At 40.6% G+C, this 27781-nt stretch overlaps 2 protein-coding genes and 1 long non-coding RNA gene across 8 annotated transcripts in view; 1 reads left to right on the plus strand and 2 right to left on the minus strand.

Annotated features, from left to right (window-relative positions):
• Positions 1-27781, minus strand: part of dock1 (dedicator of cytokinesis 1) — a 207013-nt gene that overhangs the window by 73276 nt on the left and 105956 nt on the right. The window lies entirely within an intron of this gene.
• Positions 379-27781, minus strand: part of LOC146512527 (uncharacterized) — a 29252-nt gene continuing 1849 nt past the window's right edge. Inside the window, exon 2 of the long non-coding RNA XR_014875806.1 lies at positions 379-27710. This is a non-coding gene — a long non-coding RNA (uncharacterized LOC146512527). The remainder of the gene's footprint in view (positions 27711-27781) is intronic.
• insyn2a (inhibitory synaptic factor 2A) overlaps positions 9444-27781 on the plus strand; it is a 36107-nt gene continuing 17769 nt past the window's right edge. For 2 of the 5 annotated variants that reach the window (XR_014875804.1, XM_085170998.1), the window contains exon 1: positions 21500-22782. Coding sequence is in view for 3 of the 5 variants with exons in the window: in XM_085170998.1 (XP_085027124.1) it covers positions 21515-22782 (1268 nt within the window). In the remaining 2 variants the exon portion in view is untranslated. Of the gene's footprint in view, positions 9934-18498; positions 22783-27781 lie in introns of those variants that run through there. The other 3 variants (XM_085170999.1, XR_014875805.1, XM_085171000.1) reach the window with 3 other exon arrangements.

Consider the following 27781-nt stretch of genomic DNA (forward strand, 5'->3'; position numbering starts at 1 on the left):
ATAAATATATGAAAGGGAACAAAATATGGGAAAACATGCAATATAAAACATAAATATATGTATATGTAGCGCAAATAATTATTAAAGTGCTGTTGTAGTGCAAAGGTTACATGAGCTAGCCATAGCTATGGGAGACCACCCAATCATTTATTGATGACAAAGTCCTTTGCAAATAAAATGCTGGTGCAGTTCAAATTACAAAGAAGCAGTCATTAAAAAAAACAAAACACGTCAGCCTCCTCTACATGCATAAATTAACTGGTAATTACCTGGCAACAGATATTGAATGATGCTGTGGAGAAAAACAAAAGTGATCTAAAAAGTAATGTTTTTACTTCCAAAGAAGTAATGTATTACTCCAAAAAATGATGACTTGAATGTTTTTTTGACTAACAAACCCAACACTGTTTATTAGAGTTCGCTAATAAATGTCACAGGAGCTTCAAAGCAGCCAGCAGTCACTGATGCATGCTCCAGCAACACCCTAGCCCAGGGGTCGGCAACCTGCGGCTCTTTTGTCCTTATACTGCGGCTCCGGGTGGTTTGGGAAAATAAATTAGAAGTATTTAGCTGAAGTGTATTTTATTTGTGTTTAGTTCTTTTTTTTAACTTGTAGTTCTAAATTGGAATATTATTGTGATTTTGAAATATAAAAATAAAATTATATTATATTATTTTTTCACCGCTCAAAATAAGCGTCACACTCGCGGAAGCCGGTATACCCGCCGAAACGCCGTGCATTTATCGAGACTTTCGACCCCAGGTAGGCCAATTATGGATCTTCGGATCCACATTATGTCGGCAGCTGTTCTCCACCGTGAACTTTGTTAAAACAAACACCGCTCACGCCTCACAGATGACAGCTTACAGTCCTGCGTAAAGATGAAAGTGACTTCGTACAGCCCCGATCTGCAGATGCTGTGCGCAGAGGTTCGGGACCATAAGTCCTATTGTAAACATATCACGCAGAGCCGACGATGTTTGCATGAACACGCTTTTCAGCATCTCTTTACTGACCACTTTTCACACACGGTTGCTGTACGCATACAGCCGGCTGTAGCTTTTCAGCTCACAGCCCGACAACACAACAGCAGAGAGAGCACAGACTTTAAGGCGGCAAGGCGTGATTGCGGGTGCCACTCAGGTGCGTCCGCCTCCCCTGCAGCGGCGCTGCAGACCACACCCCGCCACACACATTAACCAGGTAAAATACATATTTAGGCAGAATTTTGCTAATATCTATTTTTCCTTTTTTAGCAGCATAGTGCTTTTTTCCAATTACTTTTTAAAAGTCAGGTCAAGGCTCCAAAAGCCCAAAGGCGATATAAGGGGGGCGGCTCACAACAGTTTTTGTTTGCTGGATCATTTTAGTTCAGCTGGGTGTCTTTCCTTTTGTTATATTTCTTTAAGAGTTCAAAATGTGTTAATTACATAAATAAAATGTAATTTTCTCTGTAGCACTTCATGGATTTCATAAGCAACACACCTTAGTTGCTCTGTGGATTCTTTTAAAAAGCAGTTAAAAACTTTTCTGTTCAAACAAGCCTTTTGTTGATCTACGTATTTTATATTCTTAAATTATTTACATTTGATCTTTTACATTGTGTATAATGTCTATTGATTGTATTGTTTATTTTAATCTTTGTGTACAGCGCTTTGTGACTGCCTGTCTGTGAAAAGCGCTTAATAAATAAACTTTACTTACTTACTTTAGTTGTTCACACAAAGCATAAAGGTAAAAAACAATATATATAGTGTTATCTTCATTTTAGATTTCAAAAAGTATTTGCGGCTCCCAGTGTTTTCTTTTGCGTGGAAACCGGGTCCAAGTGGCTCTTTGGGTATTAAAGGTTGCAGACCCCTGCCCTAGCCCATACAGACTCAAATGGTTGGATGAGCTGGAGGATATCCCACATTTGTTCTTTTTCTTATGTTCAACTGTGAATGAATCTCCAAGATAAAGAGCCTTCAGCAAACTTTATACATGCTGCAAGCCTCATTGTGGGAACTGCCATAAGGCTCCGAGGCTGCATACAGTAGCATAAGCCCCCCCAAAGCTCACTACCAACATTCAATCAAGACCGCCAACAGCGCAGCCATATATCTGCCAATGTTACTATTGATTTTATTCTTGTAATTTGTTGCTCATGAATGGATCTTAAGCTTCCAAACAAATACAATTTCTGCCGGAGGCACTAGGATCAGCTGGCAAATCCTGATGGAAAATTAAATACAGGTGAGGAATCTTGCAACCATATTTCCAAATTGCCGTGGTACACAGGGAGAGGCGCTCCCAGCAAAAGAAATACAGACGGCTCTCTGTGCAGCAATTAAGATCTAGATGCGAGGCAGAAACATGAGTCACACCAGCTGTTAAGGCGTAACGCAAGCAATGGAGATGTGTGTTTGGAGGGAACCAGGAGGTCTCTAGAGGCCAACCAACCAAACTCTTCACTTTTATCACTGGGATGAATCCAGTAATGTTGCCATGACAACTCTTTTATTTCATATAGGGGGAGAAAAAGAATGGAAGTAAGTCGAATAAAGCAGCGTTAGAGAAGAAAGGTTCAGAAAAGAAAAGAGAAAAAAAGTGTCCCTCACTGGTAAGAAGTGGGCCGATCTTTTCTGATTTTGTTATAGAGGGGAGAAGGTATGTGACACACTGAGGAGCACCAAACAGACCAGTTGCAGAGGAGGAAGTGATAGAAAATGCAGCTTACTGGGCTGCTTGCCTAACAAAACGAAGAACAACAACCACAAAAAAAAATAACAAGAACTAAGAGAGAAGAAACTGAAAGGTTTAGAAATGATGAAATATATCTTTTTGCATTTTAGTTACAGGGTCACTTTAATTATGTGACACGTCCGGCATGTTTTGTGGGGTTTGTATTCAAACTCGAAGGCTGAAAATATTTGAACTAAACACTTTATAAAAAGGAGTTATTTTATGATAAATATTCTGGGTAAAATGACACTCTGTATATTAATGAAAATTGAAATCAAAAGGATTTAAAATCACGAATTATGCTGAAAGCTCTTTGAAGCAGTGTAGGCCAGAAAAAACAAACTATTAGCAGGATGAAAAATGTAAAAACAACATAACACAAGTTAATGTCAAAGGTTTGTACATCAGCTGGTTTTTGCAAAACAAATCTCACAATCCAAAGCCTCTTTGAAGCTAAGATAACAGATGAAAGAATTTATAGTGATCTGCACTTTCTATTATATCTAAATAACATTTTTTTTCTGGCTGTTGATTTTTTAAAGAGTAATAAGATGGATAGTTTGCGTTACAGTCAAATGATCAGGAACAAATTATAGACAACCAAAGCCAGAACGCAAATGGTATCACAGAGCGCTCGGATCAAAAGGACGACATATCTCAAAAGTATCTAAAAGACAAGCAGCCCATCCAATTAAAATACTACCCAATTATAAGTTAACCATCTTTCTTATGTAATTCAACATAATGATAGCTCATTAAGTGAGCTGGGTGCTGATAATAGAGCACCATCATTACTGATCAATCTCTCCAAATGTGACATTGTGCATGCTAGCAAGGCATTTTTTTAATCTATAAAAGGAAATATTAATCTTATGGCCTCAAACTGAAAGGAACCATAACTTTTAGCCTCTTCACTGAGCTACTGCAGGAGATGATGAAGCAGCAGAAGGACAAGACCAAATTGTTCATGACGCTTATGGAAACAGTCATTTAATGGCCGCCAACTGAGCCGTCAATCTCAATTCATTTATCTACTGAAACAATTTCTCAGTCTGAACAACAGTCAACAAAAAGTTTACAGGTGATATCTATCACTGAGTCTAGGAGCTGGAGATTTCCCAAACCCTGCCTCCATATCTGTCTTATGGGCAAATAAAACAGATTCTTAGAGGAAATGAAAAAGCGGTGATTAGAGGGCAGCGCCTGATCCATCATACGCGGCTCTCTAGCTTGCATCTCCCTGATAATTCATCTCACTTTAGCGCCTGACAGCAGAGGAGCAAAAATTGATGTTTGCTCTGAAGGGCTGCCCTATTAACAGAGCATTGTTTTAAGCCTTTAATTAAGCCAGTGGGGAAATGGCACAGCGGTATATAGAGTCGTACCGAGAGCCTCAACGCGTCTCTGAACGAGGAAAAACTGACACAATAGCAGAGGGAAAAAAAAGATGAGAACGAGGGGTTGATGACCAACAGGGATCCAAATTACTCCCTCCTCCTCTCCATTAGATCCAAACTTGATGCAATATGATTTTACTGGCTCATTATGATGGAAATTACAACAGCACACAGGAAACCTCGCATGGGCACCATGCCATTTAATCTTATAAGAACGACACCTGTGCAAGCAGAAGTGATTTTGGCTGCTAAGTCACGGAGGTTGTAAGGAAAGTGCAACGCAACCAACGACACACAAAAAAGATTCCAGTTTAAATTCTCCCCAATTTGCCTCCTCGCTCAGAGAAAGCATTAAGGGTTGCTTCAGATGAGATTCAAACATTTCCAATGAGGTGATTTTGTGAGGAGAATTCAAATTAAAAGATGACTGGCATCAGTAGTGCCTGACAAGAGAAAAACAGGTTAGAAGGAATGCAAAAAGATTAGCTTTGCGTCAACTATTTTTAAAATGTCCAAGTTTCTGTTATTATACTCATATTATACTTATAGGTCATGGATTCCTTCATCACAAACATATATTATCCATGTTCTTGAAACTAAATATACATAAATGGAATAGAAAAAGAACAAAAAAGGACCAAAGACAGCAGCACTTTTCACACTGGTCTGTCAAATGCAGGCAGAGCTGACACATACAATGTACTTGGCCACCGCTACACAATTCAGCCAACCCGCTTGGCTCCGACATCAGGCCAACAAGGTGGCAGGCAGGAATGTCAGCCAATGGAAACAAGTTGGAGAGCCAGCTGAAGCCATTCACACTTCATTTGCTTTTTTTTTTTCTTTTTTTTTTTGCAGCAGTGGGTTTGGTGCTTGGTGATGTCGAGATAAACACTTGACAGTAGATAATATGTGCAGAAAACCTGGGCAGCCAGCCATGAAAGTGACCCGTTAATTCATTATTTCAGATAGGATTCGGCTAAGACAAGCTTGAGGAAGCACTTTCACATCAAAGCAATACACTTCCTTGAACAATTTAATTTATATAGGGAACCCACTGAATGAAGGCAACTTTCTTTGACAAGAAAGCCCCGTCTCTACTGCCAAACACGCATCATCCACCGAAAAGGAATGAGATCTTACCGACCATTGCCTGGTCAGTGTGACAGATTCGGAGATGAACTAGAGCACGAGTGGGATAGCGAAGGTCAATAATGTGTTGCCATGTTTTGACGCCATGAGACCCCAAACTGTTTGCTATTAAAGATTAAAACCAGCTTTTTAAAAAAATGTGGTTGAAGACAGTCCACGATTTCAATTAGCTGTTGGTGGTCAGTGAGCCTGAGGCAGAGACAGAAAATCAGACAGATTTCTGGAAGAAGCTTTAAAGCTCACAATGCACAGTCTGTTCGAAACACACCACAGATGCCCTGACTTTGTTTAAAAATCAAATCTTATTAAGGATGAAGTGATTGAAATAATCAATGTGTAAAACTGTATATAGGGTTTAGAAGTGACTACTAATCTAAATTAGTATGCAGTATGCTATATGGTAATGTGTAGTTTAAGAACAGGTAAGGTCTTCTGTCAAAAGACTTATAACAATAATAATGGATTGCATTTATATGGCGCTTTTCGGGGCCCTCAAAGCGCTTTACAATTCCACTAATCATTCACTCTCACTTTCACACACTGGTGGAGGCAAGCTAGGCAAGCTCCCAGTAGGCGGCAGGTGAAGTGTCTTGCCCAAGGACACAACAACCGAGACTGTCCGAGCCGGGGCTCGAACCGGCAACCTTCTGGTTACATGACGAACTGCCAACTCTTTGAGCCACTTGACTTGATCAAATTTAGTAAATAAGGATTACGATGAAAGGAAAAAATAAATGAATCAAACAATTGTTCCACAAGGTAATGCTAACAAAATGTTTGGCAATTAGTGTGAGAGCAATTCGACCTGAGAAAAATCATTGAGAGTAGTGACAGTAAGATATCCGGCCCTATCGAATCAGTGACCTCTCTGGACAAAGGTATGACCACAAGGTGAGGCACATTTACATCAAATGTTAAAACAAAAATCCACAATTTATGTAAATTCACTCAAGTACGATGATAGTTCATTGCATTTCACTGCTCCTTCCAATCTATGATAACATTTGGTTTTCATCACTTTGTCTCTTCTCACAAGGTAAAGTTAAGTTGTTCTCTGAGGTTGCTGAATAGAAAAAAAAAGAGTACCGTATACATAAATTGGTTTGTGCTTATGTCTTCCAACAAACCAATACATACTCATAAATTTAGAATCAAACCATTAAAAGTACACAGGGAGGGCATCGGTTTGCAGAAGCTGCCATGTTGCCCCATCATCTTGAGTACAGTGGCCGAGATGGACATCGTCGTTCCGCCTAATCGAGTTTTATGTATGTTGCTAGAGGCCAGCCACATATGCACAACTTATAAGTTAGTTTTGTAACATTTATGTAATTGCTGATGCATGTTCAATCATTCAGGTAAGTAAATCGCAAAGGGTTGATTCCTTTCATCTGGATGTAGCACTTGGATGAGTGACGAATCTCAGTTAATCAGACAACAGCTGGTGTTAGGCTCGAGTTTCCTAAAAATCACAGTAGTAGAAACACACGGCCGTTATGGTGTAAAGTCTAAATTTTAGTATCAATGATCTTTCTTGGATGACCGAAACAAGTTTGTACTACTGCAGCCACCGTAGCTAGGACTTGAGGAAGGGTAAGAAAGTTGACTGCAAACTGCAATCTGCTGACATCTAGTGGTGAGATTTTATACACTGTACCTTTAATGACATCATGTGATGTTATTAAAGGTACAGTTATTTGGTAGCCAAATTCTAGAGATATCAGCGTCCAAATCCAAAGACATATTAAAAGGAAAACAGAACTCTATAGTAGACAATCACAGTAAAATTACAAATCACACAATCTATAAATCTATTTACAGGCTAAGCAAAAAAACTAGGTCTGGATTTTCCATTGACCAAAGTCCTGTCTATAGTGTGCATGTAAGGACAAGGACATCAAACAGGAGGCCCCTGAGGATTTAGCTTTGAGGTAATGAAATCAATACGAGAGGAGAGTCACTCCAGCGACTTGTCCTTTGCCACCAGTTTATCCATCTGAGAAACAGTTTGCTTACACAAGCAGATCGCAGAGCAGATTCCAATAAAAGAAAATGGCAAAGCCTATTCTGTTCCTACTAACAGTAGACATCATCTCCCAGAGGAGTTCTACCCATTAAACAAATGCCATTACCCTGGGTTCAAATCTAAAACACTTTCCAAGAACTGAGATGTTCCAAGGTCAAATCTTTACAAACATAATGCGGCTCTCTTTTTGTTAAACTTGCAGGTTTTCGCTGCTTGGCTGAGCAGTAACAAGGCTGTGAAGCAGATGCGTTACTGTCATTCCAAAACAAGAACCCAGACTCATAAAACCGTGCTGTGAGAGCAGCGTTCAGCACCTGGAAGGTGCAGTCAGTCGGGAGGCAGGGGTGTTTTATGTGACGTTGTAGAAAAGTGAGATGAGGCAAAGGGGGGAAAAAGAATAGCAAAACTTTCTTTTGTGTGTCATAAAGTACTTTGCGGCAAGAGCTGTGATGCCGTAAGTCGGCGATAAACAACGGGAAGGAAGTCTGATGAATGTAAATGTGAACTGAATATATCTGTCATACACATCTCTCCTTTTTATTCTATAAAAATCTTTGGGCCTGTTCTGCCACAAATGACTCAGCTGCCCACTTGGCTCATTTGGCTGAAACTGAACTGTGTTCCTGCTGTCAAGGATAAAAGACATTTAACTTTAACACAGGAAGTATTTGCATGATCTATAAATAAAAATCGTTAAATGTGATCCAGTACATGAAAAACAGTGTGATAAAAAAAAATAGAATAGAATGGTAATTAAACAGAATAGCTTTATATAAACTTGCTTTTACTAAATGAAGTTGATTAAATTATAATTCTAATTTCCAGCCTAGACAAAGATTGTTACAAATGGATTCATTCAATCAGTTTGGAACGTTTTAAATGTATTTCTTATTCATAATACATCCATTTATTAAGAAAAATGATGGATGCATTTATTGAAGCGTTCTTACAAATGAATGTTATTATTTCAAAAAGTTTTACAACTGTTTAAATTTCATGTCATATTTTTACATTTTCTCCTAGTCGTTGATTTCTAGCCCTCAGTAACAAATGTTGACTTCACAGTTGCATGAACGGAGAAAGAAGTGACTCTTTAACCTGTTTGGTAAGGAAAGATGTGTGCCCTTTATTTGCTTTTGGTACCTGTAATATATATATTTATATAAATGCTCACACATAGGTGTGCACACACACAGACACACGCACACTTACTTCACAGCAGCTGCTGTCTGGAGAGCTGCAGCTCATTACCATGGTACCTGAGGCTTAAAGCAGAAGTTGGGTTTTCCCTGTCAGTGAATAAGGATGAGCTATGGCTCCAAAAACATCCGACCAAGCATACACGGCTACACTTTTACATGATCAGGGTTTCACCGAGTGTATTATTTCCCTCCTTCCCCATTATGGTAACTAAATAATACAAAATGCACCGCAGATCCAATTAAGCCTAAATAAAGCTGCATATTCCCTTATGAAAACTGGTATTTTCCTGTGACAGATGGATAAATACCTGAAAGGGGAATGGGCAATAGAAGCTCTGTAATAGGCAGTTGGGATGGAGGGAAAGCAAATGAAATTTTCCCCTCACACAAAGAAAAAAGCTGTAGGGACTCAGACAAATTGAGATGACAGAAGGTGAATGGACTTGCAAGAAAACTCAAGGATAACACATGACAAGCATGAATATACGGATGCCAAGAAGCTCAAAAGAATCAAAAACACAGGTGTGAAGAATGACAAATCTCAAAGACATCGGTCTGTGTGTGAGGTAAAGTGGCCCTCAACAAATCCATTCAAAGTTGGAATTTATTTCTGCTCCTGACAAACAAAGCAAGGCTTCGAGGATATGAGGTAAAGATGTGCATATGGTTTTGTGATGTCACTGATAGAACTGCTTTATAACATTATAAGATAAATGGATGGTGCATGAACCTGATAGATGTAGCCAAAACTAAAGCTCTACTTTCTCCACTGCAACCTCCCTTCCTCCCTTTGCACTCTCCATCTCTCTTTTTCTCTCTCATGTTCCCTCCCCCTTTCACTTAATCTCTCTCTCTCTCTCTCATTGTCTCTCACTCTCTCTCACTCACTCACACGCACACTCATACACACACACACAGGCTCAGAGGCAGACAAACAGAAAAGAGGAGAAAGCCAGAGAGCAGAACTGCGGCGGCACGATGGGGATATTCAGCCTGCGTGGGCTCCGTCGCTGAGCCGTCCGGAGTTCAGCCACAGTATGTGTGTGCCTGCTCGTGTGTGAGTGTGTGCATGCATGCATGTGTGAGTGAGTGAAAGCCCCTGCCGACACCGTGTGGAGAAAGGGAAGAAGACGAAAAGAGACCGGGTGGAGAGAAGGGAGAAAAAAAAAAAGAGGGGGAGTGTTGACTCTGTCTCGGGCTTAGAGGAGGCTCACGCTACTGGATCATAGACGCCGATGTGCAACAACTACTCCCAACTACTGCTGCCCCTGCTCCACCTGCGTGCCACTGCCTGACTGTCCTCTTTAACTTCTGCCATGGCATAGCCTCCTCTTCCAGCTTGCTTCTGATCTACTGAGGAAACAGGCATGCATGGGCACAACCAGGGATCTAGGCTATCACATCCTTTACGTCAGTAATTCACAGTCTGAGGTAAGTTGCTCTTCTCTGCTCTTGTCCTCTCCTCCATTTCACCTCTTAGTCTGCATCTGAAAGGGGGGGAAGTCTGCTCATATAACCTATGGAGTGGGAAATCCAAGAAATCTGCTTGCTCAGAGGAACTGAGCCCTGGATAAGCCATGAGGAATATTTTCAGTCAAAATGTTCTCTTTAGTCAGATGATCAAATATCAAATCTGTGTGACAGATGAAAGGAGGTAAATCTCAGACGGATTTTACACTCAGATGCCTCTGCTCGGGTGAAAGGAAAATTGAGGGAGCGCTTATGGAATGTGCTGGTGCTGACTTTAACAGACAATTTACTCACTTCGGAAAACTTTACACATGAAAATATTGGAACTATTGGTTAATTTTGCGACTGGAGGGAGGGGAGGGGGTGGACTAAATGCCAAGGCTTGCTGACATTTATCAGATCTCGAAGGTCAGTTTTTCATTTCCAAGAGGATTTTGATCCACATTTTACCTGACTGAAGCGGTATACAAAGCTAAAACAGTGCTTGCGTATGAGGAATTGCATGATGCTGCATTTCCTCTCAGCTAAGTGAGCTGAGTTACATAAAACACGCCGATATCGATGTTCAAATTAAGAATTTGTGAATTATTGCATTAAGCTGCTTTCCCACGTTTGGCTGCAGCAGTGTTTTAAAAGCAGGGAGCATGCAGCACAGAGAAACACGTAGTGAAAGCTGGGCATCACACAGCTGGCTGCATCTGATGAAGGACCTCCATTGGACACTAATCTAGATTAATGGAGTCGGTGAAGTCACCATCTCCTTAAAGATTATTGGTGCATTTGTGTGTGTGGTGTGATAAGATGCTGGCACTGGGTTGCCGGTGTTTCAGGGGTGAGAGGGAACAAGGGCTGCCAAGAGCCCTCACATCTCAACTGTCCTTCAGTTGCCACACAAAACGCATGTCAGTCCCACTCATCCCTACAAACCTCTTGCTATCGCTCTGTCTCCCCTTTAACCACAGCTCACATCAGCGCTCTGATACAATCTCCTGTATGCTCTATTTCACTTTCAGCAGACACTAAGAAGAAGACAGAGGGAAACAGATAAAGATGGATGGAGAAAGAGGAAGAGATATAGAGTGAGGGGGAAAGAGTCTGTCTGTAAGGAATAGCAGAATAAGGCAGGAGAGGATATTGAATTTCTCTTTGCTTTTATAATTCCATTATATGAAATTACAGGGTAGGAATAAAGGTGAGAGTCCAAAAAAAGCAAAAAAAAAAAAAGATTACTTTAACTGGCTGTCTTACTTTAACCTTGACGCTTGATGCCTTTATGAGACCTGAGGGATGACAGTCTAGAAGTAATGGATGTGATGGCCAAATGCTTCAAAGCTAGTCTTTATTTCTAAGAATCCGCGACATCAAGCAACACTTCACCTTCTAATACTACAGAGAAAAAGAAAGAGGGACAACTGCCACACGTAAACACACGAGACAGGGGTACGCTCAGGCCATCACCTATGTCCTATCAGTGCAAATGCAGAGAGGTTCCTGGAGATTTAAAGCTGGAACAAAGTTAAAGCTTTTACGTGTGCACACAGAAAGGGAGAAATGACAAGGGAGGGGAAAAAACACAAAACAAAAAACATTAGAGGTGGCCTGCAAAAAGTACACGCGTTTCCAAACGAGTGGTGAAGTGTGCATTCACCTCCCATCACCCCGCTCACTGGGAGGGGTACTCATTCATCCAGAAAACAAATGACTCTCCTATAAAAGAATGACTGCTTTTGGAACAAGCCAGATGTTACCTTTCATGTGCTAATAGGATTATTCATTAAGAATGAGTATTTTCACCGGGAGGACCACAGCAACGTAATGCAGTTTGGATGAACTGTGCGTGTCTGTCGCTGAAGACGGGACCGTGTGTGCATATGTGTGGCTGACTTTGTACATCACATGAATACAGAAGGAGGCACTTCACACCTGATCTCACCTAAGTGTTGCTGCAAGTGTATGTGTGTGTGAAACATGTGCTTTCCTATTCATCTAAAACTAAATATTGTGTAGCTGCCCCTTGTTCTACCAATTGCAGCTTCACCTTTCTCGGGATTTAAAGGGGCACCTCTTGGGGTAGGAAATGTTCAGTGTTATTGGAAACTCTACAGTTTGAAGGCCCACTCAGCAGCTGGGGATGTGCTGAGTCTATGATGGGTGATGTCTGCATGAGTGGTATGTGTCAAAGTGCTATCCACTGCCAGGATCAATGTTTCCCAGTATAACACTGTACTGTAACAAGACGAGGAATGTTATTCACTATGGTGATCAGTGGGGGAACTACAGTGATTTGCAAATCATGTAAAACCTAAAAATAGTGGAAGACAACATACCAAATATTATAACATTTTATTGTTTTTTTAAATATAGCCTTTTGAATTTGTTGCCAGCGGCATGCTAAAAAAAAGAAGCTGGGACAAGGCCATGTTTACTACTGTGTTACATCACCTCTTCTTTTTGACAGTGTTTTGTAAGAGCTTGAGAACTGAGAAGACCCTCTGAAAGAGAAATATTTTCCTGTTTTCTCCTGATATCAGATTTTCTCAAGAATTTGGGGTCTCGTTCATCATTTTGTCATAACTTTTTCATAACTTTAATTAGGGATGCACCGATACCACTTTTTTGGAAACGAGTACGAGTACTTGCATTTCAGTACTCGCCGATACCGATACAGAGTACTTAATAAAAACATGATTTAAATTTACAGGTAACAGCTTTAGTCCTATAATTTAACAAAAAAAACAACAAGGGACTGGTTTGGAATTAAGAACATTTATTTAAAATGAAAAGCATGTTGTATGCAACATATTACAGAATAAATAATTATAAAAAACAAAATTAAATTTTAAATTCGTTCGTCTGTTTCTCTGTTTAGAAGTCTCACTAGCACAGTCACAGCTGGGATGACATCAGAGGTTAGTGCGTCGTAGCTGCTCACTTTTTTAGTTAGTTCCTCAAAGGGGGCGAGGATGGCAACAGTCGTCTCCATAAGAGCCCATTGGTGAGCGATGAGATAGTCAGGGAGTTCATGCTCGGACACATACACGCCCAGCACTCGCTTTTGCTCAATGAGGGACTGGAGCATGTAATACGTGCTGTTCCAGCGCGTCTGTATGTCCTGCTTCAGTCTTTTTATTGGCTGGTTGAGCTGTCCCTGAATGTTCTCGAGGCGGGAGTAGGCTAAGGCGGAATGTTTAAAATGCCCAACTATTTTCCGTCCCACTGCTATAACATCAGCTATGCTCCTCTATGCTAATAAGTATGGGTAAATAAGCGTGGGTAAACTCTTTGTACTCGTTGTCGTGTTGGGATTTTGGTGCTTGATTAAATTACTTGTGTTAAATGCGCTACCTTTTGAGCCTCCTCTGGACAATTTCGCTGAGCACAATTTGCAGTCCGCCTTTGTTTTCGCGTCTTCGTTCCCTTTGAAATAGTTCCACACGGCTGACTTGTCTCGCCTGCCCTTCTCTCAGCTCTGAGCTGCAGCCGGGGCCTGGGGGCGGGCACTCAGGGCGGGCACTCGGGGCCTGTGATTAACCCCTTACATGCCGCTCAAACATAGACAGGTCTCAGACCGTGGTATCGGGGGACTTTTAACGAGTACGAGTACTTTAGAAAATGTGGTATCGAGGCCGATACCCGATACCAGTATCGGTATCGGTGCATCCCTAACTTTAATTATTGTGTGACACGTATGGATTCGAGGCCAGTTTATTATAGATACACTTACTAACAGACCATGTTGTTGTAATGCATGCCAAATGTAACTCGGCATTGTTTTGCTGAAATCAGCAAGGAATTTCCCTTAAAAAAAAGTATATAAATTTGTATATGTATTTATATATTATATGGATAAAGTTCATATTTAATTAACAAGTCTACTAATTATAAGAAATAACCTTCTCTTATTTTTATCTGGTGTAAAACAGGTTTGACCAACATCCCAAAATCCAGATATTAAATTTTCATTTACATAAAAGCCCCAAATTTTGACCTTTATAAGAAAAGTTAAGCAAATGTGTTGTAAACATTTTAGGTTTGGTTGTTAAAAAGGTTTCTGTTCACCAGCTAACATCTGTCAAAAGATCATATGCACAGTTCCTGCTGTATCCAGAACAGTTAGCAAAACCACAAATGTCCCAAGTATTTAGTCATTACTTTAATAGTTATTTACACTGTCACTCAAACCAACTTGTTTGTCTCATCACACGTCAGTGCTGTGAAATATACCCTCACAAAACCTTCTTTTTTATGTGAAAATCCATAAAACATAAAACTTTCCTCAAAGAACATATCAAGTTTCACTTTCTGTGACACTGCTTTGATGTTACTGTCGTCACAATATTTTTAAGATTCAGTTGAGCTGACTGAATGATACAAGACAGAATGGCTTTAGCTGTTGTTTCCTCTGTGGTTTCTGAATATTCTTCTTGATGGATCTTTCTCCATGGTTTCATCTTCCCCTTTCATTTCTGTCTCTATTTTACCCACGTTCAATCTGCAATATCCGAGCCGAGTATAAACCCCGTGTTCTTTCTATCTGCACCTGTTTCTTCTCGTCTTTTCCATCTTCATGTGTAGCTGTGTATATGTGTGGGTATTGTTTTCTTTGCTAGGGATGACAATGAGGAATGTGAAAGCAGCAGGGGAGTTCTGTAGTTACCCATCAGTTTTGAAACCTCAGTCTAGAAGGCAAAGACAGAAAAACACACAGAGAAAGCAAAGAGAAGATGAGTACAAAAAAGGGGGATGAAGACAAAAAAAGAGATATAATGTTCTGCAGAAAGGTGGTAAAGAAAAAAAGGTGATGAGGCAATGATGTATTGTGATTAGACCGGGCAGTCTCTGCAGTATAGATCCTGAGGTCTGATCTCCCTCTAGAGTAGCCTGTGACGTATAGACAGACTTTCTGAGAATTAATCAAGGTCCTACCTGAGCACAAGTGCACAACACAAAGCCAACTAAGTACAATTCAGCAGGGACAGAGTGCGTAAAAAATAATTAGGATACAAAGTCTGGGGGCTACAGGCCGAGGATAAGAAGATCCACATAAGCAGCAGGCCAGCATAGAGTACACTATGTTCTTTTGTGAGAGTTATTCCTAGCACCATGCTTAAACCCTGTGTATATAATGTCTTACTTACACATGGTTTACTTTGGGATCATTAAGTGGAAGAAATAAAAACCTCAATGCATAAAAATAACAAATGTATTGCAAACATAGTTTTTTTTTATTGCAGAAATATAAAATAAGGATATTGTAATCAGCGTGGATCAACAGCGAATCTGGATTGGTTCTGTCACAATTTCAGGATTCTGGCATCGAAACAAATACTGCAGTTAAGATATTATTATCATCGCTATTGGAGTAAGCTAAATCATTTTAAATCAGCCATTTGGCTTGCGGTCCACTTTAAGAAGATCTGGTTTTAAGCCAAGCTATGTTATCCAAGATGATGGGTGGAATTTTAATTCTCCTGAAACTCAACATGATTTGTAACCAGGAGTGAAACGTCACAGGGAAAAAGACGCCTTTATACTACGCTTTAAAATATCCTACAGCTAATATTTATTCATTGCTAAAATAATAATATAGGTAATAACTAATGTAGAAAAATAAAACTAATGGAAGGAAGCATCATTGAATTAAACATGCCTGAAACCAATCCCATGAAATCCAGCCATTTCCAGTGCAATGCCACAGCAGTAAACTACTGTTTACTTACAAAGGATTTCCTGCATGTGATGCCAGGAAAATGCACTTCCCTAATATTTTGGGAGCCTGTCACATGACACGGCACAAAGAGACAGAAAATAATAACCCAGCAATAAACCCACACTGTCAAATAACCTTACCAGTACAATCTTTTTACTGCGTAATCCGTCTGCTCTTAAGAGGCAGATCAAAGAATTTGCAAAACACCACTAAGCCCTGTATAATTATGACAGTGGAGGGGGGAGGGGGGGAGGGGGGGAGGGGGAAACAAAGCAGGAGTAGATGAGACTAGATTAAAGAGTTGAAAATGTCCATGACTGTGATGATACTGCCACTCATTCCTTTAAGCAGCCTCTGAGATCACAATGACCTTTAAGAGTGTAAAACTGCAGTGCAATTCAATACCAAACTTCAAGCTCATACAGTCTGAAAAACTCAAAGAGTAATGCTAATGGTAGTAGTGGCACACACAGCTATATACACTAATATGTACATAAAAAGTACAATTATTGGTATTCTGGGAAGGCTTTTTCATAAAATGTGGATCTGGCTGGAGGAATAAACTGTCATTCAGCCATGGGAGCTCTAGCAAGGTCAGCCACTGATGTTGCTTGGGTGACCAGGCCTGGCTCGCAGATGGCGTTCCAGCTCATCCCAAAGGTCCTGAATGGGGTGGAGGGCTGAGTCTGTGTATGCAAGTTCACCCCAAAATGAGCAAGCCTTTCCTAGATCAATGCTACATAGGGGGAAGCATATTTTACAAAAAATATCACTGTACTGGAGACATCAATATTTCTCAGAATTGAAACTAAGTGCTCTAAAAAGCCCCACCGTCTCAGAGTAAAAGGATATAGTCATTTACTATATGAGTACATAGCTTAGAGTTGTACTACTTATTCCAAGCTAAGCAAATATTTTTACATTCTCTGCCGAGCGTATGTTTTAGCTGTAATGTAAAAGACTGCACGATTGGAAATCCCCAAAATAGAAACATACCATTAAATGCTTAAACGAGATAGCTGCAGCAATGTAAGCATCCTAATTGACATGTATAGCCGCATTTCCAGCGTTCAATCAATTCACCGGTTTTGTGATGCATACCCTATTAATGAATTTTCCCGTCAGTAGAGCAGAAGCGATAAAACAAAATTAGTCAGGCTCGAAGTTAGGGTAAACATTCAATCCCCAGGCTGAGTCAGGACACGGAAATTTCCACCTTTTAAGATGCCCTCCCAGAGAGCAAAAGCAAAATTAGGAGGCTGCCATTCATCAAATAAGTGACTTGTATAAAGTTTTAAATAGGGCATATATTGGGGTTCCATTCAATGTAAGGTGCACTGTGTAAGCGAGGACGTGCTCTGAGCGCACCACTTCTCTTCTTCTATCTTCTATCATGCCACGATAATGAATTGCATTACTGCGGTAACCTGGATTGTCCTCGAACCATTACAGAACTTAATATAATTGTTAAACGGAAGAATATCGCCCCCAGACTAGCAATGCTCAACAGGCTCGCTTTTAGCCAAATGTGATTGTGTCCCTAGAAATTCCACAAATGGTGACCTAAAGGGCCAGCGTGACAGCTATGACAGCGGCGCTGCTAAAACCAGGTCAAGTATTAAAATGTCAGTGTGCTTTGCTATGCGCATGTGACCTTGTGAGGTCTGGGTTTTTGATTTTTTTAGGGTAGAAAATTGTGGGTCACTTCACTTCACCAACTAGCTTCTAAATAGAAAAAAAGGACCGGAGCCACCATATGAAAAGAGGCAGTTGTCACAGCCTTGCGTGCTGAATCATCCTGTTTATGCAAAAGGCCAGAGGGTGGTGTTGCAGCTGGAGGGGAGATACGAGTGCTGCTGCAGTCGCCCGTGTCTGCACCCAATGGGTAACAAATCAGATACGGGGAGCCAGGAACACATCATTCATCCTACGGTGCCGACATGTCAAATACGATCAAATGTAAATGTGAACATGAGACAATATCACAAAACTGCACACGTTGTCATGCCGCCGCATAGGAAAGGAGGAATAGAGAGTAATAGAGAAGCAACACTGTTGCTGTTTGTGCTGACAAACTACATTCCTACCTAATGGCTCAGAACAGGGTGACATCTTGAAATGTAATCATACATAAATTTGCACATATTAAATATAATGTTTAATTTAGACCTAGCTAATACCACCAAAGTATTTATTGACCTCATTTGGAGAGAGGGAATGTAGGTTAGTGATTTAAACTCTCTTTGAAAATGTCATCCACTGAACAAACATGGAGAGGTCTCTTGACAGTGATGGAACACAGCCAAGCGAGCAAACAGATATATTCTGGGAATAAATGTAACATGGCAAGTAGTCAAAAGAATTTAAAAAAATATTATCTGCCTTTGTTCGGTTGCGGGTTTTTAAATGTGGGATAAACAGGGTAATAACGAGAGGAAATAATTCACTGGGAGGTGCTGTACGTGGCACTGATTCTTCCACTTTAAGTTCCTGAATGTTCACAGCTCAATCAGCCTCATGGCAAAGGGGTCAGGAGCCTTTATGTGATTTACACTTGCTATAATTGGACATTTTGTGATAACAAGTGTAACACTTGTTTGCACTGGTAACTGAACAAAGATCTCCCTGGCTTCTTCTTGATCATTTCTTGATTCTTTCCACATACTGGAAAAATATTTACAAAATGTCTATATTTTTTTTTACTCAAAATTATTTTGTTACAGCAGCTTATATGTTATTATAAAGAGCGGAAGCAACAACAATATAACAAAGTATTTAAAAAATAAAACTAAAATGAATTTTAAACGACTAACCCTAACCCTAAAAAATATATAGTTTCGTATGTAACTATTACACAAAGATTGTGATATGATCAGTAGAGAGTAAAATAATCATGTTTTTTTCTTATAATGAGCTAATAGTTCCTGCACTGTATCTATAAGCCTGCAGCGGAGGAACAAAAATAAAGAAAAACCTGTCCTTGGGTCGTTTATGGTACTGGTGGACATTTCAACAGCAGAGGAAAGAATCATTGCAAATCAATACAAAATGTATCCGCAGGGCAAGAGGTGTCAGTATCATATCAAATCATTTGCTAAAAACCTTTTCATTGGTATTCTGACTCTGATTGAATTTTGAATCTTACATCTCAAAGCCGAGCCCATCTGTGAAAAATCAGACATTTACTGGCACCCAAAAATCTGGAACTTTTAGTACAAACTTTTATTGTGTCCTGTCTTGATTATTGCAGCTCTTTTCACGCGTACATCGGTTGGTCCAGAATGGAAAACAAAATCAAAACAAAAAACCCAAAAAAATCTGACACTCGCACATCATCCCTATTTTTCCTTCCCTTCACTGGGTTCAAGTGAGAATTCATTTTTAATTAATAAAACAAATATGCCCAGGTTCCTGCATGTATAACAGAGCTACTAAGAACTAATTGCAGTGGTTTTCTTCTGCAATCATCTGATCAGGGTCTTTAATTATCGCATGTTTTTTCCTTCTTTTTTCAATAAAGCCAGAGGCGTACAAACGTTTAAGGTTATAGTTCCTAACTTTCCTCAGCCCATTACATTGACTGCATATCCTTAATCTCTCAATCATTAGTTTTGGCTACAGTTTAAATCTAATGTCTGTGTGGACCTATGTATGTAATAATAATAATAATGTTTTTATGGTTCAGGTTATATGCAGCGGCACCAAAATGTATATTTAAAGCCTTCTATGTGAAGGGTTACAGAAATCCTTTCCTAAAAGGGACACTGGGGCTAAAATTGTAGTATCGATGACCTTTGACATTCTGCTCTTGATGACGGAGAATTATGAGGCAATCCCGCTCTGGCTTTGCGTGAAGGGCAGGGAGAACTATCGCTCTCTCACATCCTGCATCCCCCCCCGCCTTACATTTTTATCCAGTTGTCTGCATTTATTGTCTTTTGTTGTCTCTTACTTGCTTTTTAGTCTTTTGCTGTGGCGTATTTTATAACATCCGCTCTTGAAGGATGCACAGTAAATAAAAGCTACTCACTATATACCCCTGTTAAAGTGGGAAGTGTATCTTAACAGCGGAGGATTTTTGTACTTTACCAACACGCCCCGTGCTGGGCATTTATACATTTTCAACAAAAAACTGCATTAGATTGTATTCCCTGGTCACTTGGTCACATCAGTAATTACCCATCTGCTGAGAATCAAACAGACATCTGTTTGCACAGGAGAAAGCGTCTCATCTCAACCCTGTCTATGTGTGCATGCTGCTCTCACTTCCCCAATTACACAACTGGAGGAGGGTTAACCAGTTTTCAAGGGAAGAGTGTCAATCTGTCTGTTTCAATCAAAATCAGCTTCTTTTATGAGAAAAGCCTATGATAATGACAATTATACCATATGGCGTGACATATCCGGTAAACAAAGGATGTAACGGGTAACATATAATTCACAGCTAAACTAAATTCTCATTCTCATTGCAGGAAAAAGCAACTGAGGATGAGGCACCTTTTTGCATAAAATGACTGAATGATTATAACACTTTTACATATGCCACTGACTAATGTCTGTAGACAAGACTCTTAAGCTAGATGTTAGGTAAGACAGTAAAAAATAGGTGTCGCCTAATGGAGCCAGAGACACAGCGTGCTAATTTAATATTACGGAGTGATAGATGATGGCGAAGAAGACAGTGATGGGGGGAAAAAAGAAAACTGTTCTGTAGCTCCCAGCTAAGTAAACAGACAGGTTTGAAATAGGAAGTCGTTTGCTGGTGACAGAGAACAGTCATGGCAGATAAGCTGAGAAGGATAATTGGCCTATCTGATTCAGCATCTATATGAGTGCGTGGAGCGTTTCCTTATTGTAAATGGGGAGGCAGAAGGTGAAATATATTTCTGTCAGAGCCTCAGAGGCACACTGCAGAGTCACAATCCTACTACCATACCTGTGGTACTAAGGAAAGATAATTCGTTATCTCCGCTTGTTTCTCCTCAGAGGCTTGTTGTACAGCGTTCTGACAAAGAGTTGTCTGTTTGCAGATGTCAGCCTCATGTTTTTCTTAACATTTTTTCAGTTAAGTCAGAAAAGAGACTACTTTTCATATTCAGGGAATTAATTATTAACTATGAGCGGGAAAGGTGAGGCAGTGAAGAACCATGCTGAAGCTAATAAACCACGGAAAGGAAAATCAGACATCATCCTTATATATTGTAAGCTCGGTGATTGATAACCAACCCAAAAGGCGAACGCAAATAGAGCGGCAGATACTCATAAATGTAGAAAGTGGGGTAGGAAAAGGAGGAAGTTGTTATGAAAGACACTTTAACTGACAATGATAAACGAAGGAAAATTATTTTAAAACTGCAGTTATTAGTTTCACAGAGGCAATTAAATGTATCATGGAAATTTGATAGGATAGTTTTTGGGGAACCCTTACAACCTAAACTGAGTTGTGATTCAGTAAATAAACGGTAAATAACTGCCAAGCATAAAAGAGCCATGAAATCGGGCAATAAATTAAGGAATAAAAAGGGAAAGAAATCTGCAGTACATGCATATGAAAAACTGACTTCCATAGTTTAAGCTGCACCTTTAGCTCTAAAAGAAAAGAAAGCATATCAAATATCAACCTCAACTTTTCAAAGATATTCACTGAAAATGTCTATTTGTTTCATTTTAATGTGAAGTGTCTGATAAAAGCTTTTTTTTAAAATCATATACCTTTAGCTCTATTTAATTACACTGTTTCCTCCCTTCTCCCTAAGCTAAGAGAGAATGTGTGTTTTATCGAGTGGGATGTAATAGTCAGGCAAGGGTCTTTGTCTAAGCCCCTCATTACTGATGATTAACAGTGTTTCTCCTCTATGCCTCTCAGGAAACATGGTGAGCAAGGAGGGTGGCAAATGCATGCTCACCAACTCAGAGTCTGACTCGGAGGCAGCGCCCGTGCCCTCCGCTTCGCTGGCGCTGGAGGTAAAGTATTCCCTGGAAGCCAATCGACAGGTGAGGAAGAGAAACAAGGCCTTGCAAGTGCGTTTCAAGGACATCTGCGAGGCGCAGAACGAGCAAAGAGAGGCGGAGTTGCAGGCAGCGGGGAAAAGTGGCAAACCAATGTCATACAAAGTGGCATACCGCAAATACATGACTGTCCCTGCACGCAGATCGATTCCTAACGTCACGAGGAGCACAGGTGTTCAGACGTCACCCGACCTGAAGAAACGGTATCAGACGTTTCCCTTCGAGCGCAAAAAAGGACATACCTTTAAGCATGTGGCGGCCGTGGAAACTTATAAAGGTCAGAATAATGGTTTTATCATGGAGGTGAAGCAGTCTAAGGCACCTGAGCAGGGTTTAGATGAGGAGGAGGAGGGGGCCTGTGGGGGGAGCGGAGTCCTGAGGACCAGGGCTCTGCTCCATACTAATGAGTGCATTGCCACAGTGGAGCAGCACACTGCACCTGATGGCCTGTGCTCTGATGCTCTGCTGCTCAGTTGCACTGCAGACACAGACTGCCTTGCAGACACACCGAGAGGAAGCGGAGCTGGAGCACAGGCAGAGTACCAGCTCTGCAGCATACCTTCCAGAGCCAGAACAGGATTACAACACAGGGAGGCCGACACAGACCGCTCGGCCAAGAGGCAGCTGCTCAATCTGGAGGAGGGCTCATCCCGAACCCTGCCGGACAGGGCCTCCAAGGTTACGGGCCCCATCGCCTGGAACTCCCTCACCCAGGTGGAGTGCCTGGACAGTCCATCTGTACGGAGCAAGCGAAAGAAAGGCCTGCAGCTCAACGGGCTGTCGAGTGAGACGTTACCACGATCCCGTGGAGGCTGTAAAACACAGGCACAGTGCCACACGGGGCAGTTATCTGCCCGGCCTATACGGGGCATGGAGGAACCTCTGTCACCTTGCATAGGCGGTGAGGCTGATGGAACACCAACCGACCAAACGCAGGAAGCCTGTAAGCAAATAGTGCCTATGAATCAGGATGGGGACGTTAAAGCACAGCTCCAGGCCATGGAAAATCTCATCAGCTCCAGCCAAGAGACCATCAAGGTGCTGCTGGGGGTCATCCAGGAACTGGAAAAAGGAGAGGCCCACAGAGAAGGGTAAGCCATCTCACTCGAATCGTGTACAGATGCACGATTATTTCTCCCTGCCGCAGATGCACAGTACCGGTCCCACGCCAAGGCTCTTCCCCAGAATGTAAATTGGTAACACTGTACAGAACTGAGGAGAACCAATTTTATGCTAAAAGGCCAAAGATCGATTTAGCACTAAAAATGACCCAGTGGCCAACCATGGCTGAATTATGGAAGTACAGATGTATTACAAAACACACAACACAGAAAAACAAACAACAAAAGCATCTATTGATTGGTTTAGCAAGAGTTGTCTACTTAACGTACACTGATGCGGGTCTTATGTTAGCCACAAAGGAATGCTATAAATCTACAGATAAAAACTGAGAGAAGAATATATTACAAAACAAGAGAAACATAACACGTTCATGATTCAGTATCAACAACAAAAATACAATGTTGGTGTGACACATTATTTCTTTATTACAGTAAAAATCTTATAAGTGTGACAGCTGCTCGACTGAGGCACCAAACAAGCATCACTGTAGCTGTAGTGATGTGGCTTTCACTTGGATGTGCCCTGCAGTGCTATTACAGTGCAATGCCCTTTTGTGACAATTTTCCTTAGATATGGTGCAGCTGCTGCATTACGCACATGCTTTAAATCACACGTTGCCACTGTGTATGTCACCTTCATTCACAAACCCAGTGCTAAGCAATGCTCTCTCAGTTTTTAATTGAGTAATTTAACACTAAAATGCTCAAGACATGAATATTATTCTAAGCAGGGCATCAAATTACAGAATGGCATTAAATTTAAGATTGTTTATTACTTAAGGAAAATACTCAACGCAAAATTTAACGATTGGCTTTATCCAGCAGCAGACTATAAGTTTATCTAGAAAAGTCCAAGGCATGTGAAAAAGCCACAGCCTGTGAAAAAGCCATTTACTGTCCAAAAGATACTGAGTATATACAAAAGGGCTGCAGATAGACAATCCTCTATTTCAGTGGGTTTGATGCTATCTAAAGGGACGAGGCAAACAAAATGGGCAATTTGTTGGGAGAATTGCTGGGGCTCGGCACCCAGATCCCTATCTGTTTTGACCAGTAGCCGTGTTACGGCATGGAGTGAGAAACCCCATATAATCAACATATCCAAAACGCACCTGTCAAGCTTATAAACAAGGAGGACACAAGTACAAGTACTTCCAAGTGTAAGAAAGCAATTCTCAATTTCAACTTCAACATAACACGTAGCATTTGCAACCCTCTAACAAGGCAATTATCCTCCTTCAGTCTTGCACAATGCAACTTTAATCTCCTAGTTGACAAACTTAGAAAAATGCGATTGAAAAAGTTAGCACACGCGTGACATAGTGCGGGACACTACTTTCAATGCGTTGCCGAGCACATCTGAGTTATCAGATGTGTCTAAAGTGGCAGGTGGGAAGTGGGGAGGTAAGGAGAGGAGAAGCTTTTCGTAGACAAAAATAAGTGAGTACTCTTTAATGGCACCATCTGTTCACATACACAAAGACACTGTGTTTTCACATTGTGCTTCCTACATTAAGCTAAAGCCAGCGAGCAGTGTAAGCCCCATGTAATCCATCCAAGGCTAAGTGAACTTCTATTTATCTATTCAAGCATAGTCATCTTTGTCCTGTAAATACAGTATTTCTGTATTTCAAAGGTCACTTTTTTCACACTACATTAGCTTCACTTACCCCCTATGTAAATGTCACTGACACAAGCAATAGGACTGCCCATAGGCTATAGGTGAATTGCACCTTATATTAAGTCATATAACTTATAACTATTGCATTAATCACTATGTGTGCATGTCTACAGTGGCTGTGATGCTGATGCAAAAAAATCTTTTGTTTCTCCTGATCTGTGTGACATCAGGAGAAAGAAAATAGGGGTGCAAAAGACAAAAGTCTAGGAGGAAGAAAAGAAGGATACACTTACAAAATAGAACAAAACTACATATAACCGGATGAGTGTCATATTTTATCGTGAAAAAAACCAGCAAGCAGAGAAAAACATAGTGGTGGTGGATTCGAACTGCTTGGCAGTTTCACATCAAAACAAATTCATCACAAACTCGATCAAATTATTAGACTCCTCTGATTGGATGCCTCGAACTGAAATGTAAATATATTGAGGTGTGATGTCACCAGCTGTATTGGAGCGAGTTTGAAGCTAAGAGTCAGCACCATCTTTCCCATGTGCAGCCAGGACCTTCCAGATAACAACAATCTGCGATGTACATTACATTTACAGAAATATATCGCATGACAGCATCCTCTGAGGGTCTTGTTAGTGCAAATCTTAAACCAAAAGCACAGTAGAAAAATCACTGTTTACTTCTTAAAGAGAGCTACAAAAGCCTGCCTGCTGCTCTCCCCAGTGAGTTCAAGAGGCGGAGAGTGCAGCAGGCAGCAGGTGGGCACAGAGCTTTCCATCAACCCAAGAACATGGCAGACATCAAAGCCTTCTATGTGCCTTAAAATCTCGCAGTGATCTTAAAGAAACTACAATTTGCAAAACAACATATTTCTTGAAAGAAAGACATACAAGGCTTTTTTGTTTTGTTTTTTTCCTATTGGCTTGATGACTTTTATCCTTTGGTGAATATGAAAGTTAACCCTTTTTTGTAGCTTCTCTTTTGGTATTGATGTTTCAACTGGAGTGGTTTTATTCCCATCAAAAGTGTTACTTCCTCCAAAAAACTATATATTGGAATAGCAATTCCAGTCCTTCAGCATTGAAAATGACTTCTTCGACTTTGCTATTAACAAAAAAATGAGACAGTTAGAGAAGAAAACCACTAAAAACTTGGGACTATAAAGTCTGACGAGAATGGGGATGAGAAGCTATTACAAAAAGGGAACACTCTGAAAAGCACAAACACACACAGACACTTGTCCCTCGACTACAGTCTTGCCCAGAGCATAGAGCGTGACAGTGGGAAGGATTCTAGAGTACATCATTGGCTGGACCCTAGAACACAAAGCTTGGGAATAATGCTGTATCATCAGATAGTGCTGGCAGCCCAGACCCAATTAATCACACTCATGGGGACTTGTTGCTAGAGTGTCTATTAGCACTGTGTATGTGTGCATGTTTTTATGCCCCTGGAATCCCACCCACTCGGTGACATTTGGGAGGCTTCACGTAGTAGCAAAATCGAGGGAGGTGTGTAAATATACTGTTAATGGCACTTTTGGCTTCGCGCTCCCCAGGGAAGCTTGCCGAAATGAGCTCTACTCTCTTATTTTCTCCTATCAACTCAGTGTGAGAGGGGTGAGGAGTTATGAAAGATTGAGGGGGAAAGAGACCTAGACAGCATGAGGGTTAGAGAAAGACAGAAAATAGGGGAGTCGTTCAAAGACCACAATTCAGTTGACAATGTAACCCATCAGTTGTTTATTGATTGACTCGTCTTGCGAAAAGCGAGCGTGGCTGTGGTCTTCCTCACTGCACTGCACTGCACTGCACTTCCAAGCCTATTATTACAAGTAATCCCAATTGCAAATGTAAACATGTAAACGTAAATCTTGTATCACTGCATCCATCCCATTTCCCGCGTCTGGTACAGTCTTAAATAACAATATTGATGTCAACACCTCCAATATACCTGTCAGAGCACACAGCGCAGAAAGCAGTGCAGTAGATAAGGAGGGGAAATTTATGGTAGGTATAATTTTTATTGGTGCCGCAGCCTGTGGGTAGCCTGGCAAAAGTAATAGTGAGAGAAATGAAAAACAGCTATTCTACTGCAAAGATGAAAGCTGAGGATTAAAAGCAAAAGTTACCCATTAGAAGTATGAGGAATGGAGCACAGTGGCTTTTACATTAAGGTTCACTTGAGAAACCAGACGTGTGTAACTGGCTGTCTGTGAAAGCATCATCACATCTAAATAAACCTCACAAAGAATAGAAAACATCTTCTCGCTAATCTCTATTGGTATTTAGCTGATGTGTTACTTGACAAAACAATACTGTTGAAAGTTCAACAGCAACATCTCTCTCCAGAAACAGTGCCCCCATCACTGAGACTAATCCACAGACCCCACTCTGAGCAGTCTCTCTGTTTTCATATGCTTTATTGATTAAACTGAGTAACAAAGGCCTTTTTTTTGTCTGGAAAAATGTGCAGCTGTTCATCACTGGGATGAGCTCTAACAGAAAGGGTGAAGAGAGAAACCTTAGACATCTCAAAACCTTGACAGATAAAAATACCTGATCCACTGGTAAGCAAGTTTTAAACTGTGTTTCAAAGGTTACATGCCTGTGTACCACGGCGTTATTGATGCTGTCACTGATATAACCCGAATAAGCTGTTTTGGCTAGCAGGAGAGTGGTATCTAATATGCGTGATGACATACAAATACCTGCCAGTGATTGATGAAGAAGAGCACAGCTATTAAAAATTATGCATGGTATCGCTATGTGATAAACAGAACTGTGCAAAAGTCTTGAACCTCTGCTCGTTTATTTCTATTTTGCTTCTATGGAGCCTGGTATTCTTGTCATTTTTAAAAGTAATATCGCTGAATAGTTCTTCAGGGTTTCCGAAGATCTTTCAAAGTTTTTCTTTGGCTGCTTTTCCATTCATTTTCAGTCCAATGGTTATACATGACTACTTTCCATTTTCAGAGCAATGTTTTGGTTTCTAAGCTACTGAACGCTGGCCTGTGGATCATTCAAGGATAAAAAAAGGCCTTTAACCCAAGGGATGATCCAGTGTTGTGTCTACACAAAAAAGACCTTATATTTGCCGAAGACTTGTGTCATATATCATCACATACATCTGTATGGTGCGCTGAGTGCCCTTAAGAGATTAAAGAAAACTGTAAAAATGGAGAATAAAAGAAGAAGTGGAAGACCTTGAACCTAATTTTTTTTTTAATTTGAAAGTCATGTCCTTAAGAAAAAGACCTAATGGTCTAATGGTTAGATCAGGGGTGTCAAACTCAAATACACAGTGGGCCAAAATTCAAAACTGGAACAAAGTCGC

The sequence above is a fragment of the Neolamprologus multifasciatus genome, chromosome 8, assembly GCF_963576455.1.
Source record: "Neolamprologus multifasciatus chromosome 8, fNeoMul1.2, whole genome shotgun sequence".
NCBI lineage: Eukaryota > Metazoa > Chordata > Actinopteri > Cichliformes > Cichlidae > Neolamprologus > Neolamprologus multifasciatus.